Below are 17,797 nucleotides of genomic sequence, written 5' to 3' on the forward strand. Positions count from 1 at the left end.
GAAAATTTCATGTCATTAGCACCTCTAGTAATATATTTACTGAGAAAAATGGTGACGTGTTCAATACTTATTTTACCCACTGTAACTCATTTACTTCTGCCAGTCATATGGTGAATAAGTTATTTAGGTTCATATATTTGTAAATCTGATTCTGAAGAACTGAGTGCCTCACCATACATCACTGGACAGCAGTGATTCCTATTACTGATTATTGATTTTTTTCTTTATTTTAATCATGCTGGGAGTAAATCTGGATGGTAGAATATGATTCTTGGGGTTAAAACTTTTAATTTGATTTCAGTCAAGTCTGTGTTGAAGCATTATGAAGTTTACTGGACACTTGTGGAAAAATGGACAAAAAAAGGACATCCTGGGTTAAATTATGTTACCGGATTTGAGCTTTTAGTTGGGAATTGATACTATGGCCTCAGTTAATTTGTTTTAATACTTCCTTTTTTAAGTTTAAAACATTAAGTTAATTTGAGGGTCTTTTAACTTAAATAACTAATAGATAGTTAGAATAATTATGATTGCTTAAGTAAAAAAAAAATCCAATTGTTACCATTTTATGGAGAAGCTTTTCAATTGACTCCAAAGTGTATGTTATAATTTTTAAGGCATTTTAAGAAGTTTTTGGCCTTTTTAATTGGAAATTAGTGAACTTTAGCAAATCTAGTAGAAAGAAAAGGGCTGAGTTTCCCCAAAATAAACAACCAAATGATATTTCTGTATTCAGAAACAATCTTTAGTAAGGATTATTTTCACCTGTCTACCTTTTGTAACTCAGCATTTAATGGAGCCAAAAGAACGCAGAAGCGGGCCAAATGAACACTTTCGTAGCCGTAATAGTCCCAGAGCAAATAAAAACCTGGAGTCTGAGAGGTTTAGTGCAGCCAAACTGACACAGATGATGGGTAATAAACCTGATCTGAAGCTGTTTCACTCTGCAGGCCCCCACCAAGGTTATAACAGGAGATTATAATCTACCAGCTGGAACCGTCGTCCTGCATAACGGTGAATGTTTCGCAGCAGTTCCAGCACCTTTAAAGAAGCTCCCCCTCCACATATACGTCCCAAATTAAACGTACCAACGCGTCCAGTCCTTTGAGGTGAAATGGAAGTGTGTGTTCAGTTCTACGGGCTGATATATGAGCCAGTCTTTGTCAGGAAACTTCTCCTTTTACTGGAAATTTATAACCCCTCTCCAGCGTGTTCACACACGAGCGCTCGTGGCCAGACGGGCTCTCCGGGTGTTTACGGCTCGGCGTTACTCATCAGGGTCAAAGTGTCCGTCTCACTTGACTGACATCTGTTCCGGCCAATAATTAATGGCTCAATAATTGATGTGCTTGTCATAAAGGTGATTGCAGGGGATTGAAGGTGAGTCTGTGCTGCATGCTAATGAGGTGGTTGTGGGGGTTTCACCCAACAGCCTCTGCAGAATAAAACCCTCCACATGATCCGTGATTTTGCACTGTTGATTATTAGAGCTTCGACACGGTACATGGTAAACAAACAGCTTTTAAAAGGCAACAAAAAGGTTGAATGAATGTTTAAAGTTAGCAACAGATGAATTTAAAGACAGGTAGTTCTCGTTTTATTCCAAAATCACGTTCAAATAAAAATGTTACTGTGCTTTTTTATGATATTCTTTTCTCATCAACACATTTTTTTAGTTAATTTTTGAAACTTAAAATTATTCAGTTCTGTCCTTTAAGGGCTATCATCAGTGATGGGCTTATTCTGCTAATTCGCTAACCGCTAATTGCAAAGCTAACTTTTTGTTTAGCAGATTAGCTCTTTCGCTAACTTTTGGAAAACGTTAGCGGATTGTTATGGCAATATTTATTTAACAAAGACAGAAATACGCGGTCCAAGAATGAAGGTACTCCGTGGGATGATCATCTGAGTTTTATTGCAACAACGGGAAACACAGAGAACGTGGCCTGTCTCTGTGCCTCTGCTTCTCTCTGTCACTGTCTCTCCACACTACTCACTGTGTCTCGAGAGGCCTCATATATATATAAACAAACACCATTATGTCATCTTAGCAAGATTTGATACAAGGTCAACGGAAAACACAAAGATAAACACAAGTGATATTTAAGAATGATTATTGTTGTTAGCAGATCTTGTTCTGACTTTAATCATTCTGTCTGCAGACGAACAGCATGTCATGAAAACCTAGGTCATGAATTACAAATAAAGGATGTCATGAATTACCTGCTTAAACATAAAAGTATTAGTTCCAAAACAGGATCAATTAACTTCTGCTAAATTTAGTTCTGCTAACTTTATGTCGAAAACAAAACCAACTTTCCCCTCACCCGTGGTGCTGCACGCCTGCATCATGCGGGAATTTTTGGCGGGAAAATGCCCTGAAGCACTTTGGGATATCAGTCCTTAGTTCATTTAGTTTTATCTTGGTGATTAACTATTTGGAGGCAAAACAGCTCCGATTACAAATCTCGAATCTGTGGATGCCAGTTAGCGTTAGCGTCCTCTAACTTTTCTACGTTTAGTGGTTAAGTGTTCTTGTAGTTATGGTTTCAGTTAGCGGATTAGCTGTTAGCAAAGTTAATTTTTTCTTAGCTCATTGCTGCTCAAGTAGTGGGACATTTTGTGTGTGTCCACCATTAGACTAACTGGAGAGAGGTGATGAGGTGTGGGTGGCACAGATTGGATGACAATGACACTCAAATCTTTGTAATCTGGTCAGAAAGGGTGATTTTGGCGGGAAAATGCACTAAAGCACTTTGGGAGATGTAGTTCCTCAGTTCAGACAGTTTTATCCAGGAGGATTTTTCATTCTGAGGAAATAAGTCTCCATTTACAAATCTTGAGTTTATTGATGTAGCATTGGCTTAGCTTTATTTTACTTTGCGTATTAACGTTTAACAAAGCTAAGTTTTCGATTAGCTGTGCCCGTCACTGATAATCATCTTAAAGACAAACCTTTATCTTGCTTGAAGTTCTGACAGGAGTTTATTTTGAAAATCTCTGAGCAGTTTGGTTGTTCTCTGCCTGGTGTCTGGACTTGATTTTGTGAAAATAATTTTATTTATTTTTTTGTTTTTTTGGCCGTCAACTCATCTGTTTGCGTCGTGTTTGTGTCCTCTTTGGAAACATGCCACCTTAGCGCTCACATTTGTGAAAAAAACAGCAGAGTTTCTTTTGAGCTACTTTAAAACTGCAATCAAAAACAGTCAAATTCTGCTTTCTTCACGCCATTTTAATCATTTTATTCACGTGTTTTTTCTGCCCATCATCCTGTTCAGTCTCTCTAGTGGAGCCTAAAATCACACAAAACACAACAAAACTAGAGCACTTTTAATACAGGTGCTTTGTCAACTTCACATAAGCTCTGGCCTGGAGCGAGCTGAAGAAATGCAGTACGTTAGGTTCTTAATTGACTGGAATGTTAATTGAAGCATTTGCCATAATGTTGAAGCCTTTACATATAGGAGGAAACAGGCTGCCTGGATGTGCCCGGTACCCTGCAGCGCAGTCACTACAGCAGAATATCTGTTACAACATCCGGTCTTTAATGCTGCTGCCTTCAGGGGATTCGCCTCCCGTGCAGCTGCAAATGAAAAATGAAAAGCAACTGAGGATTACTAATGAAAGGCAATGAAGTTCCTTCTCGTTGCAGTGACAGAAAAACACAAAGTGATGGATATGACAGAAGAATTTGGCCCGAGCGCAGTCCAGCTGTGTCAAGCAGGTAGCCAGGATATAAATCAAGTTGCCTGTAGACTAAAATAAATACAATGGTTGTAGAAAAAGAAAGCCCACATGGAGGCAAGATGAGGCTGCAGGATGAACTAATCTGTTTACTGACTTCAGTGCAACATTAAATGTTATGTTTTAAAGTTCACTTCCATTAATCCCAGAGCTGCAGTTCTGTTCAGTACAACCTTCCTCTAGGTTTTATGTACATTCATTTGGTCATTTAAAAGATATCTGTTACCTAGTTCTTCAAAACCAGACGTCAGAATGTTTTTAAATAGTACTGTACGAGCCAATGCTATAGTTAACTAACAGTGCAACTGGCTAATACTAGCTAATAGTCATAAATGTTGTTTTGAGTTACTAGCTAAGAGTGCTAGTAATTGTAATAATAGTAATTATATAAGTAGCTAATTACACTCCTAGCTAACAGTTAATAAATGTTTTCATTTTTGTTTTTGTAAATGCTAGCTAACAATTAGCTAACAGTTAAAAGTATTTCACTGAGTTGTAATCATGAGCTAATGGTGCTACTAGCTAACTGTAGCTGCGTTTCCAATGACCATGAAAATGCGCAAATTATAATTTCGAAAATAAATTTGCTCAATGGAAACACATCAATTTCGAAAAAAAAACTTCCTTTTTTCGACAAAATGTTTTTGCGTTAGGAAGAGGTAGTTTTTCAGCCGTATCGAAATTGGTGTATTTCGCAAAACTGCAACGAAAACACTTTTGAAACATCACGGGAGTCACGTGATTAACAACTGGCTGTTTTTACTGGCGAAAAAGATGATGACGAAGAAGATAACAGGACATAGAAGTAGTAGTAAAATCAGAGAAGTTGTAAAAGAAAGTAGTAAACTCACCGACTACAATTTCCCAAAAAACACTGCACACGTAGCCGCTCCCTTGTCGCTTGAAAGGCTCGATAAGACACCGACGTCTCCTCTGATGATGAGCGCTAGTGCCATGGTAGCAATATGCATGTGTTTACATCCATTGCCGCCATGTTTGTAATGACTTATTGTGAGAACAAACATTTTCATGTGTAACTTTAATAGCATTTCTTACTTAATGGAAACACTGCAGTTGCGAAACTGTGTTTTTCGATATTAACAGAATATCGACAAAGTTTTGTGCACATTGCAATGGAAACACAGCTAGTCATTATTATTATTATTTTTTTTTTTTTGATGTAATGCTGGGTTCAAACTAAATGTATTTTGAGCAGCAGGAGTGTCTGGTTTACAATGCTAAGTCTATGGTGGACGCACGTCTGGCACGGCGTGATTTGAAATGGAAAGCACGGCTTGAGCTTGGACATGCATGCGGTGCGTCCCAAAGCAGCCGGTTAGGTTAGTCAAGTTCATCGAGTTATTAGTTAATCGAGTTCAAAAATCTGAACTTTTGCTGCTCGACACGCTGCGTCAACCAACCAGAGAGACTCTGCTCTGTGATGTAGCGGTGCATTTTTCCACGTGACGGTTTCCTGAATGTTGCTCACTAATCTGAAACAGACAGACAGAAGCTCTTTAGCTGAAATCGACGGTTTGCAGTGGGTGTTCTGGCAGGAGATATCAGCACCGATGCGGGTCAGCGGCTCATCAAACTGAGCTCGGGACAAAAATAGTTCTGAAAGCGAGCATCGTCAGCTCGCAACTTCTGTGGTGAAACTCACAGAACAGGTCTCCTCTGTATTGTCTGGTGAATTAATTATTAGGTGAATCAATTATCTGGTGAACGCGACGTTCGCTTGCCCTTAGTAAATAAAGCAAAGCCACTTTCTTTATTTCATCTGCCATTAAATAGAGACCGGCAGAGGAAAACAACAGAGGCTGTTCCAGACGCATGTCTACGTTCACACTGCAGGTCCTAATGCTCAATTCTGATGTTTTGAAAAAAATCCCATCTTTTTGTGTGAACGTTCACATTACAATTTAAATGCGACATATATCAGACTTCAGTGTGAACGCTCCACAGCGCTGATGTGACATGCATGCGCAGTAAAAGTTGGCTTGTTTGTTTATAGAGTTAGCATGTATGCTACTTTTAGCGTGTATTATCTGAAGTTGTTGTTTAATCAGAGCAGATGAAATAATTATCTGACCTGCTTGTAGTGCTGGGCGGTATACCGTTTTGTACCGAATACCGGTTTTTATTTTTGTTATGATATGAATTTTCTGAATACCGGACATTCCGGTTTAAGTAGCGGAACGTTTCGTCGCGGCCGCCAGTGAACTATTGTTTCCCGGGGGACGTTTTTCCTTGCTGCACCGCTATGTGCGTTAGCATGCTAATGTTTGGAGCAGCTAGTTGCAGCCGTGGGTGGTGATTCCGCTGCTCATATTGACTGACGTTTAAAAAAAACATCCCGTTTTCGCCGTCGCCGAATGTAGTAAACACCTCTTCAGTGACGTGCACAGTTAGATTTAACGTGGTTAGTTAATATGGAGACGTTATGCTGATGGAGACTTAACGTGGTTCTATTGTGAAAAGCTGCAGGAAGTAGTTCATAGTGGAGTTAGAATTGACTGGTGTGCAAGGWGAGTCGTGCTGATAAGCTTTAATAAATAACATAAAACAATAAACCCGATCATAATCTTTTCTTAACCCTCCTCCTTCACGACTGGACCAAAATGYRTGACTACTGTCTCCAACCACCAGTCAGAGAAGAACAGACACAGAGGAGGGAAACAGAGACACAGACAGAGCTACAGTAAAAAAAAAGTCAGTAAGCAGTGTTTGTACATTTTATTATCAGTTGAGCTGTGATGAAAAGAAAAATACCATCAAATACCGTGAAACCGGTGAAAATGTTGAAAATACCGTGATATAAAATTTTGATCATATCGCCCAGCTCTACTTGCTTGTTTACTTTAGTATTGTAACTACTAGATGTAATACGTCTTGCTAATAGTCAAAGTATTACTTTGTGGTTGTAGCTGACTATTTGCTAATATTACAGCTAGCTAAATATGGTCTGTTTTGGGTTTTGTCCTGATGCATCTCAGTAATCCAAGTAAAAAATCAACTCAAAAGCCTGAATTTTGCCTGAAACTCTGACTGAAGAAGTCTCTTGGAAGAGAGACGAAACGTTTCATTAGAGAAGAACCTGTCCAGAGGACCTATACAATTATTTTCCTTTTGTTTTGGGTTTTGTTATTTAATTTTATGGTCACCACAGCAAGCAGACATGCATGAAAGATTTGGTAATTGTTTTGCACCAAAATGCTCATCCCGACTAGGGCTGCCACGATTAATCGATTAATCGACGACTAATCGATTATTAAAATAATCGATGACTAATTTAATAATCGATTAATCGTTTTCTTTTTTTGTTGTTTTTTTACTTTGTTTTTCTCTCCAAACTGCTTTGACACCTTCCACTGCCACATCTGCCTTTCTGTCCTTGACACACATGCACAGTAGTGGTAACTGGGGTAGGCCGTGGACGTCACAAGACATTATACAGACAGGCTCTGGTATCATGGCTACCTGACAACAGAGCTCAAAGTGTGGGATCATTTTAAGAAAATGAAAGAGAAACCTGTGTAATATCTGCAGAGCAGAACTTACCTTCCACAGCAATTATTTTTAGTTAGCATATAGCTAAAATCTAACGATGGTTATATAATAGCAGCTGCATTCTGACGTGATAAGCTGTTTTATATTCAATTAACGTATGATCCGATTAGTCGACTAATCGAATAAATAATCAGTGCTTAATCGATTATTAAATTAATCGTTTGTGGCAGCCATAATCCCGACACGATCTGGGCTCGAACCCGCAGCCTCTGGATCATGGGTCAGCATCACCAACCACCAAGCTAGCAGGACCCCCGGTTATCCAGTCAGTGTTCTCGTTATTCAGCCGTAACTGAGCAGCTTTTTGAAAGAAGCAAAGCTTTGAATCCATTGTTCTCTTTGTGAAGAAGGAAATGCCACATGGATCAAACAGAGCTGTTCTGATCACAGGAGCTGAAAATGTCACATCATTACGTCGTGATATCGTGACTACAGAGCGGCTGACAAAGAATCTTTTCTTTTTATATGTTCGAGGAATTATAATGAGATGTGTGTTTTAGTCTCTACAGCTCATAGAGCCTGATGAGAACGACACACGGGTTTTCTTTTATTAATACGGTACTCAGAAGCTATAAATGTGGCCTGTTTTGCTCCGTCTTTCAACCCTAAAAGTTTGAATTTGTTTTTAAAATTTGATCACATTTTCTGTGCTCATTCATTTAAAGACTCAACACTTTTTATTTTAACTCCATATTTCCCCCCCGTTTTATAGCTTTTTGTTTTGCTTTTTGTCAAAATTCCTTCGGCTCAGTGAAGTAAACACGCCTCCATTTGCGGTCCAGCAAACAAGGCTGCATTTGACTTCATGCAGGAAACACCAGACTGACTCAAATCTTTGTAAATATTGAATATTTAGGCTGCCATCATTCAGCAGCACAACGAGAAAACTGAAGCCGTGTTTACATTTTACTTACGTCTCTTGTGAGTTTATTGGTTTCTTGATCGACGGAGTCTGTTGTTGTTTTCATGAACTGAAATTAGTTCCTGAAATTTTTCCGTAACAAGAACTCAAAAATGAAAAGTAGTATAAATAAAAATGTCGTTCTCAAACTGTGGGGTGGGCCCCCCTACTAGAAGGGCTGCTGGGGGGGGCGTCACATAGTTCAGTTGGTGAAATTATTCAGAGAAAACAAAAACCAAATGGGTAAAATATTATGTTTCTTTAAAAAAACATAATTATGCTTGACTGCTTGAAGCGTTCTTCCTGTTTTATTCCAGGATCAACAAAAAATGCTTGTGAACCACTGGTGTAGTTTAAAAGTCAGATCTTTCTCTTTTATTTTTATATAATTGTTTGTAAAAACTTACAATTTGCTTAATATTTAATGAGATAAATAACTGAACTGATGCTCAAGCCTATGATAGGAATGCAGATTTTTGAATGTTTTTTAAAAATGACTACTCATTACATTAACTTTCATGTTTATTTTTTGAAGCAGTGTTTCTGTTTGCTATTCTGAAGCTGAAGCACTGTTTCTGATAAATGTAATAAACAAACTGGAAGTTAAAAACCTGAAACACTGCGTATAAGTTAGATAAAAATAAACATCCTCGATTTCAGAAAAGCTGGAGAGTTTTCTGAAATAGTAGCAGTTTCTTTGGCCCGATTTTGATTTTAAATAAATTTAAACAATATTTTAGAACGCTAGCTACCCATGAAGAAGCTAAAGTAAAATAGAAGAGCTTTAAATTATGTTTTATTGATTATATTGATTATCAGCTCTACAGTTAGATATAACTAATTCAAGTTGAAGTAGATCTGTTTAATGTTGTTGGGCTTGTGCAATGAGGAATAAAGTCAATTCTACTCTCTTCTATTATATTTTGTTCTGTTCTATTCTATTATATTCTCTTTTATTCTATTCTGCTCTATTCTACTCTGTTCAGTTTTATTCTAGTCTGTTGTTTTATTCTATTCATTTTTATTTAGTTCTGTTTTATTCTATTCAGTTTTATTTTGTTCTGTTTTATTCTATTCTATTCTATTCTATTCTATTCTATTCTATTCTATTCTATTCTATTCTATTCTATTCTATTCTATTCATGAACCTAGTGACGACTCAGCATTTATTGGTCTTGAAAGGAGCGCAGGATAAAGTCCGTCTGAGGTCAGCTGCAGTCTGTGGCTCCAGCTCGTTCTCAGCTCTGACTCATTCGGACCTAATCTCCATTCCAGCACTGGGCTGGCTGGACTTCCAGCTGCTCACAGAACCGTCCCTGCAGACCCGGGAGGATCCAGGCTCCGTGTTTGTTCCGATATCTGTTCTGAGCAGCAGACCGAGCCGCTCCACATCCCCACTTACAGATGTTTGTGATCTTTGCTCCAGTGAGATTCAGTGGAAGAGACGCAGCTCAGAGAGCAGCGGGCCGAACTGGGCCGGGCCGGGCCTCAGGCGGCGGCGGCTCGCTGTAGTTTTGGACAGCAAGGAGGGGTATCTGTGGAAAACAACAAACCTTCATCTGGGCGCCTGGGGGTAAATGAGGGGTGGATGAGTGAGTTTCAGCGCAGTGAAAAGGTTCAGACCCAGTTAGAAATGTATGAGTTATGGTGTTGTGGTGAATTGGGGTTCCTCCAACACGCTAAAACGTTGATTTGTGATGGTTTTTTTCCTGCAGGGATGAGAGCCATATGGGCTTTTAGATGTCAGACTCCAGCGCTGCGCTCATGATGAGTGTGCATGCGTGCATTATAAATTTTGTCGGCCTATTTATTAGCAAATTTGGCAAATTCTCGCTCACCATGTGTGTTCCTCTTCAAGCCTACACTCAAACACTGGTTTCACTGAAACGGCTTTGATTCAAAGACGCATAATTCACGTTTTAAAAGTTGCACTTTCTCGTTTCGTCTTCACGTCTGCTTTGCCTGAAAAGTTTTTAACACAACTGTGATCAGAATTCATAAAGGGGAGTGTAAACAAGCATATGTTCCACAGAAACATAAAAATAAACACGTCGGTAATTCTCGCTGGGTAACAAATTACCATAAACACACTTTGTAGGTTATTTTGACTCAATAACGCACTCAGCTGGGCTACGGCAAATACTTAGAACAGAAAATGTGTAATTATTCACAGCTGAAAATAGATGCAGCTTACTGAAGCTACATTTGCTCCAAACTGCAGCGTGGATGTTAAATTATAAATGTGAGGCTGACGGGGTGCAGCACAGAGAATACGTTCTGATCATCTTTGCTGTTTTGTAAAAACCTAAATTTGACATTTTTTTTTTTACCATTGGCTACTTTTTATTGTTTGAATGCTTCACAATCATTCACACTATTGAGATCATTTTTTCTTCCCTACGATTTTTGGCATCGAACTCGTTCCACAATTTTTGTGCTATTTCAATAATTTATATATCAAAACGTTCAGCTCATTCATGTGAGAGGTGCTATGACTTTTGGTATTTCAGCTTTTTTATACTTTTTTAGCAATTTCACTTTTTTAGCCACTTTTTTGCCATTGAAAATGAATCAATGTGTCTTTTTTTCCTGCAGAAAAGCATGGCTTTAACTGGACAGATTAAAATGTTTAAAACCCAGATTTAAACATTTCAATTTCTGGTCAATGTCTTCAAAGTGTAAAGTTAGCTTTAGAAACATTTATTAATTAAAACTGTAGATTTATGACTACAGATTATCACTCTCAGCTGGTACAGCCGACCACAAAGCACCGATGTTTACGACTGATTTTAAATCTCTCCTGTTATTCTCAAGCTGGATGTTCGGCCTCGTTTCCTCTCAGACTTAATTACCGACGTTTTCTAATTTACAGGACTTCCTGGTTTGCTTTGAAGAACTGACTGATTCTTTAAAATAAGCAAAGGAAGTTAAAGAGAGATAATTTAACTTGCTATCTCTGGATAACGATGCTTAGTTTATATTAGGTTACTTACTTACTTATTTATTTATTTAGAGAAAACTTATTTCTGGGTTAACATATTTAATTGTTTTGACTCAAAGCTAATTTTCTGATGATAAAAATAATTTATCCTAATGCCACAAGGTAAAGGGAAATCGTGCAAACACAAGGGTTGTATTGATTTTAAAGAAGATTGTTTTTTAAATTATTTTGAAGAAATTTATTGGTCATTTACTGATTCTAAAAGCACAACATCATTTTATAGTTTTCCTGGGTAATTACTGGTTTCTATAAACTAAAAAAATGATGTTGTGCTTTTAGAATCAGTTAGTAAGTGACCAATAAATTTCTTCAATTTTAATTATCATAAAGTGTGGTTATGGCACTTTTTGGCTTCCACAGTTTTCACTTGGAAAAATCCTTATTGCACATTTTTGCTATTTGTGTCAAAAAAAGAAAAAAAAAAAGACTTTACTTTCATAACTTTGAGTTTAAATCATCATTTTGCTCCCACGGTTTAACTCAAGACACTAGTAATAACAAATTAGGGCTCTTTTTATTTGAAACTGATCACTTTTTACACACCAACATTTAACACGATGAGCCTTGGTGGCGAGGACAGGCGCTGGATAAACGACCGGAACAACTGGACGTCTCTCACACACAGACAGTCACACAGAACACATCCACACACAGAAATGCAGGGACAAATGCAAAAAACACACGATACGACACAAACTAACCACCTAACACAGTCTAGCCATCTAAAGTCGACATCAGAGAAAGAGCTTAAAGTGCATACAGGAACAGAGGAGGGCCTCGGCACCACAAACAATCTTCAGACAGAATTCCTCCACGTTGTGCCACGCCGTCGTAGCTTCACAAAAAACTTATCCCATCACGTTTTCTTCAATGCTGCATAGTTCACAGGGTTTGTTTATACATTATTGCAATACTGTAGGTCCACGTCCTGGTTCTGGGTGGGAGCTGTAGGCCGTGAGGTGGAGCAGAAACCTGGTCCAGTCCGGATCTGAGAATTAAATCCAGCATGAGAAGCTCCCGGTGCTTCGCTGCTTCGGACCAATAATCCAAACCAAAGCGGTCCCGATGTGAGGATGTTTCCAAATGCATAGAAGGAAGCTGAAGAGGCCTCTGCTCGGCCCGGTCCGGGCGGTCCACACGGTTCAGAGAGCTCAGTAAGGAGCAAAGAGGACCTGTGGGTGAGAGGTCCTGATGGGGCCGGGGGCCGGGCGGAGCAGCGCAGCGGGGAGGTTCTGAGTCTGGAAGAGGCCCGGGCTCAGCACCGGGCTGGGGCCGTTGTTGGTGCGTTGAGCGAAAGAGTTCCCGATGGTGGCCGCCGCCACCGCCGCCAGGTGAGCAGGGAGGATCTGAGTGGTGAGAGGCTGCTGACGCTCCTTCCCCAAAATTAACTTCATCTGGAGGCAAAAACAAGAAAATACGTCAAACTCAACATGTGGTACAGTATAGAACCAAAACAATAAACCATTCTGTAGTTACGAACGCATGAGGTGAGCTCACACATCTCTCAATACAAACCCTGAGTTTGCTCTGGAAACGTCACTAATATTCAATAAATTCAACAAGCTCATATTTATAGCAGCTTTACAGTTTAAAGATAGTTATATAAAATCTCAACAATGATCTTAAAGTTTAACACAAATCTAGATTAGAGCATACAATGGAATCAGAAATTTTTTGTAATTACAAGAATGAAGTCGTACGAGAATATAGTCATATGAGAATAAAGTTGTTTGAGAATAGTCTTACGAGAAAAAGTCATACGAGAATAATGTTATATGAGAATAAACTTATACGAAAATTAAGTCGTACGAGAATACAGTCATACGAGAATAAAGCCGTACAAAAATAAAGTTTTCTGAGAATAGTCTTATGAGAAAGAAGTCATACAAGAATGAAGTCATAAAAAAATAACGTCATACGAGAATACATTCATACGAAAATAAAGTCATATGAGAATAAAGTCGTATGAGAAAAAAGTCATACGAAAATAAAGTCGTATGAGCATAATGTCATACAAGAATATAGTCATACAAGAATAAAGTCATACGAGAATAAAGTCATACAAGAATGAAGTCAAAAAAATAAAGTCATACAAGAATAAAGTCGTACGAGAATAAAGTTGTATGAGAAAAAAGTCATACGAAAATAAAGTCAGCATAATGTCATTCAAGAATAAATTCTAGAGGTGTCCCGATACCAATACCAGTATCGGTATCGGATCCGGTACCAGCATCAAGTACTCGTACTCGTAAAAGCYGGCCGATACTCTTAACCGATACCGCTTTTGTCCCCTTTTTTGTTCCTCCTGTGCTGCGCTGCAGCACAAAGGGTAAACAACAATCCATACCAGGCGGGGGCGCTAACGCACTGACAAGTTATTTCCGACCGCACCCCCGAATAACAGAAGAAGAATGATGAGAAGAAAAGAAGAAGAAGAAGTAACATATCGGCAGTTTGGAGGTATTTAAGAGCAGCATGGAGGAAACAAACCAGCAGACTGTCTGCTGTGCTCTGCTAAACTGTCAAGAGGAGGAGCTAAAGTTGGATGTTTTAACAGCAGCAATTTGATTAAACATTTGAGGACAAGACATGACAAAGAATTCAAAGAGTTTGCTGCTGCTAGCAGTAGCCTTCATAAACAGCACTATGCAGCAGTTGTTGCAGTAACTTCAATGCTGTTTTTTTCTTTCTTGTAGAACAAACTAAGACATAAGCAGAATATGGAAGGAAGTTTGTTGTAAAAACATTTTATTTTTCCCTCTGGTTCTAAGATTTTGTTTTAGTTGTTCCATTTAAGTTTGAACTGAAATTTACTGCACTTTATTACTATTAGTCATTTTTTTAAACAGTTTAAGACTGAAGCAGAGTAAACTTCTATAGATCTGCTGCTAAAATTTACGTTTTGCATTTTAATTTAAATTTGGTAGTTGCATGTTGAGGAAAATGTATAAAAATAACTTATTTTGTTTTTTAATGTATGCAACARCATTTGTTTTGCAGTATTTGTATTGTTAATACATTCAGAGGGAGTGTGGCCTTATAAAAAAGAGCCTGTTTGAAATAAAATAAATGGTTTCAAAAGTTATGGTGTGATAAATATACCAACTTATCTACTTGTCTGAGGCTACGTTCACACTGCAGGTCTTAATGCTCAGTTGTGATTTTTTGAAAAAATCCGATCTTTTTGTGTGAACGTTCACATTACATTTTAAATGTGAACGTTCACATTACATTTTAAATGTGACCTGCATCAGACCCCTGTGTGAACGCTACACAGCACTGATGTGACACGCATGCGCAGTAAAAGACGTGACGTCTCATCAGCCGGCTTGTTTGTTTACAGAGCTAGCATGGATGCTACATATTACACATCGAATCTGATGTTGTTGTTTAATCCGAGCCGATTAAATAATTATCTGACCTGCTTCTTTAGTTCAGTGTTTATATGTGAACCTTCCTCTGACCGGGATGCTCCAGTGAAGCTTTTTTTTTTTAACGAAACTACGAGCTGGAAATAAAGTATCGACCGAGTATCGAACTTTAGGATCGATACTCTCYGCAACCCAGGCTGGACATGTTATTATCAAACTATCTACGTGGAAAATGAAAAGTAAAAAGATGAAGAAACTGGACTTGTGTTTTGGAGCTGTAAACACACGGAGCTACAGATTTAAACAGCGAGACTTGAGGTTAGTGTCTTATCGATCCTTCACCCCCTCCTCCTGATGAAAAAGTCAGATGAATGTGACATGAGCGTTCACACTGCAGTCACTTTGAAAACATCAGATATGTATCCGATTTAAAACCACATACTGAAACGGCCTGGGTCGGATTAGAAAAAATCGGATTTGTCGCGTTCAGACTGTCATAAAAAAATCAGGTATGAGTCAGATGGGGCAAAAAAATCGGATTTGGGTCAGATTTGCCTGCAGTGTGAACCAGAGTTTGCACTACATTTTTATTGTCAAACATAATATTTACCCATCAATTTTTGCATGATAATTGCATTTCATTTTCATTCTGTTTAATATTCAACAAGTTGAACAGATAATCCACCCTAACCCCACTACTTGGTATCGGTATCGGCGAGTACCCAAACTGAAGTACTCGTACTTGTACTCAGTCTTGAAAAAACTGGTATCGGGACACCCCTAATAAATTCATACAGGAATAAAGTCGTACGAGAATATAGTCGTTGGAGAATAAATTCATATGAATATAGTCATATGAGAATAAAGTTGTTTGAGAATAAAGTCTTACGAGAAAAAGTCATACGAGAAAAAAGTTATACGAGAATAAACTCATACGAAAATTAAGTCATACGAGAATAAAGCCGTACAAGAATAAAGTTGTCTGAGAATAGTCTTATGAGAAAGAAGTCATACAAGAATGAAGTCATACAAGAATAAAGTTGTACGAGAATAAACACATACAAAAATAAAGTCATACGAGAATACATTCATACGACAATAAAGTCATATGAGAATAAAGTCGTATGAGAAAAAAGTCATACGAAAATAAAGTCATATGAGCATAATATCATACGAGAATAAAGTCATACAAGAATAAAGTCGTACGAGAATAAAGTCATACGAGAAAAAAGTCATACGAAAATAAAGTCAGCATAATGTCATACGAGAATAAATTCTTACAAGAATAAAGTCGTACGAGAATAAAGTCGTATGAGAATAAAGTGGTACGAGAATAAAGTGGTACGAGAATAAAGTCATACAAGAATAAAGTTGTACGAGATTTACGTTATCTTATGCTGCTTTATTGTAGAATAAAGTTGAAATATTACCAGAATATAGCCATAATAATATGAGAATAAAATTGTCAGAATAAAGTCATACTAATACGGAATAAAGTCAATATTATGAAAATAGCTTTATAGTATATCAAGAGTAAAGTTGTAATAATACAAGAATAAATTCGTAATAATATGAAAATAAAGTCTTATAATTACAAGATTAAAGTTGTAATAATAAAAAAAAAAGCATGTAAAAAGCATTTCCATAGCAATCTCACCGTTTATCAAAAGACACATGAGCTTGGCTTCTTTGCAAATTTGTAACTACAAAATAGTCTACTGGCATCTATGATTAAAAAGGTCAGATTAAAGTGTCCCAGCCTGGAATAATCTGGATTTTATGAGTAAATATTCAACACATTTGATAAAGGTTTTAGCTTCTGAATAATCAGTTGTAATAAAATAAACATTTATGTGCAGAAAATGTTCGGTTTAACTTTGTTTCATACAAACGTACCAAACCTCCGGCAGGCAGAAACAGAATTTACTTTATTATAAGAAACAGAGACGTTGCAGGCGAGGAGGTCAGAGGACTTAATGAGGCGTAACAGTGGAAATAATTTGATGAAATTTCTGACATTGGTCCATATGTTCAACTGCAAACAAAATTAAATTACACATTCTCTCTTGAATAATATGTAATCTGAACATGGAGCATGGAGGAAAATCTGTTTGTTTGACAACTAAAGGAGAAAAACCCAACCCTCATGTAGCTGAAAAAACAAGTAAAAAAATAAAAGACAGACGAGCCTCTCGGGGTGAGAATGTCACCAAAGTTATCTGGTTTAATCTTCTGTATCGGTGATGAAAAAGCTTCTTCCTCACAGCGAAGCGGCTCTCGTCACGGGTTATCAAGAACCGGGCCGGGCAGCGGAACCCTACGGGAAGCGTTCTTTACTCTGCGCTCATCAGAGGAGCTCCTCTCCGTTAACTCAGTCAATGATGGGTTTCACAAAAACCCATTTCCCCCCGCACGGCCAGAACCTCCTGCTAACAGCCGGCGTGAAGAGTCGCTCTGAAACGTTGGCTCTTTCACTCGTCCTATCTAAAATCTTTGCTCAGCTCACCTGGAGCTTCCAGGAAGTTTCACAGTAAAAACTTATTTCTGTTCACCCGAATTCCACGGTTTATCAGCTCGCCGGGCTCTTTGATGTCTGAGAGGCGGAGGGAAGTTAAAGCTGACATTTACAATCGCCTCGACGCCGCCTTCGACCCGAGTCTGCATTCCTGCCACGGCCATCACGACAGCCTTTAAAGAGACGCTGTTTTTTTGTCAATAAGATGTCGAGGTTTTCAATTTGGACCACGTCGTCCGCTGAGTTTTAATAGCAGCTGGCTCGTTAACAGGTGGGCTGATTTATAAAAGGTGACATTTTACTGAATCAGGTTCTGTTGGCCGGAGAGAGGAGCAGAAACTTATAGTAAAAAAAAAACATGAGTCAAAGCAAACTTCTATCTAAAATCTGATAAATCTGATTATAAAAAACAGAAGATAAGAGGGACAGTCTGGTCAGTTTTAAAGGGATCCCTGATTAATTGTAACATTAGACTTTATTTGATAAACATCCATTTTAACTGTAAAATAAAGACTGTAAAAATACCGTAGGCTGTTTAGTTTTGTAAATTTTAACAATATATTTTAACACGGACGGAGCCATTTTATTTACACGCAAAGCATTCTGGGTAAATGATGACATCAACTAGGTCCTTGGTGTGAGGCTGCTAGCGAGCTATATCCACCCTGAAGGTTAATCTTGGACAGTATCTGATG

At 38.1% G+C, this 17,797-nt stretch overlaps 1 protein-coding gene across 3 annotated transcripts in view; it reads right to left on the reverse strand.

The window, feature by feature from the left end:
- Nucleotides 1-11,711: 11,711 nt before the first annotated feature.
- The window catches only part of znf385d (zinc finger protein 385D), a 95,903-nt gene continuing 89,817 nt past the window's right edge, over nucleotides 11,712-17,797 (reverse strand). For all 3 annotated transcript variants that reach the window (XM_014016392.1, XM_014016394.1, XM_014016393.1), the window contains one exon: nucleotides 11,712-12,610. In XM_014016392.1, the coding sequence (XP_013871846.1) occupies nucleotides 12,368-12,610 (243 nt within the window). In that variant the 3' untranslated portion in view covers nucleotides 11,712-12,367. The remainder of the gene's footprint in view (nucleotides 12,611-17,797) is intronic.

Source organism: Austrofundulus limnaeus, unplaced genomic scaffold, assembly GCF_001266775.1.
Source record: "Austrofundulus limnaeus strain Quisiro unplaced genomic scaffold, Austrofundulus_limnaeus-1.0 Scaffold144, whole genome shotgun sequence".
In the NCBI taxonomy this organism is placed as follows: Eukaryota; Metazoa; Chordata; class Actinopteri; order Cyprinodontiformes; family Rivulidae; genus Austrofundulus; species Austrofundulus limnaeus.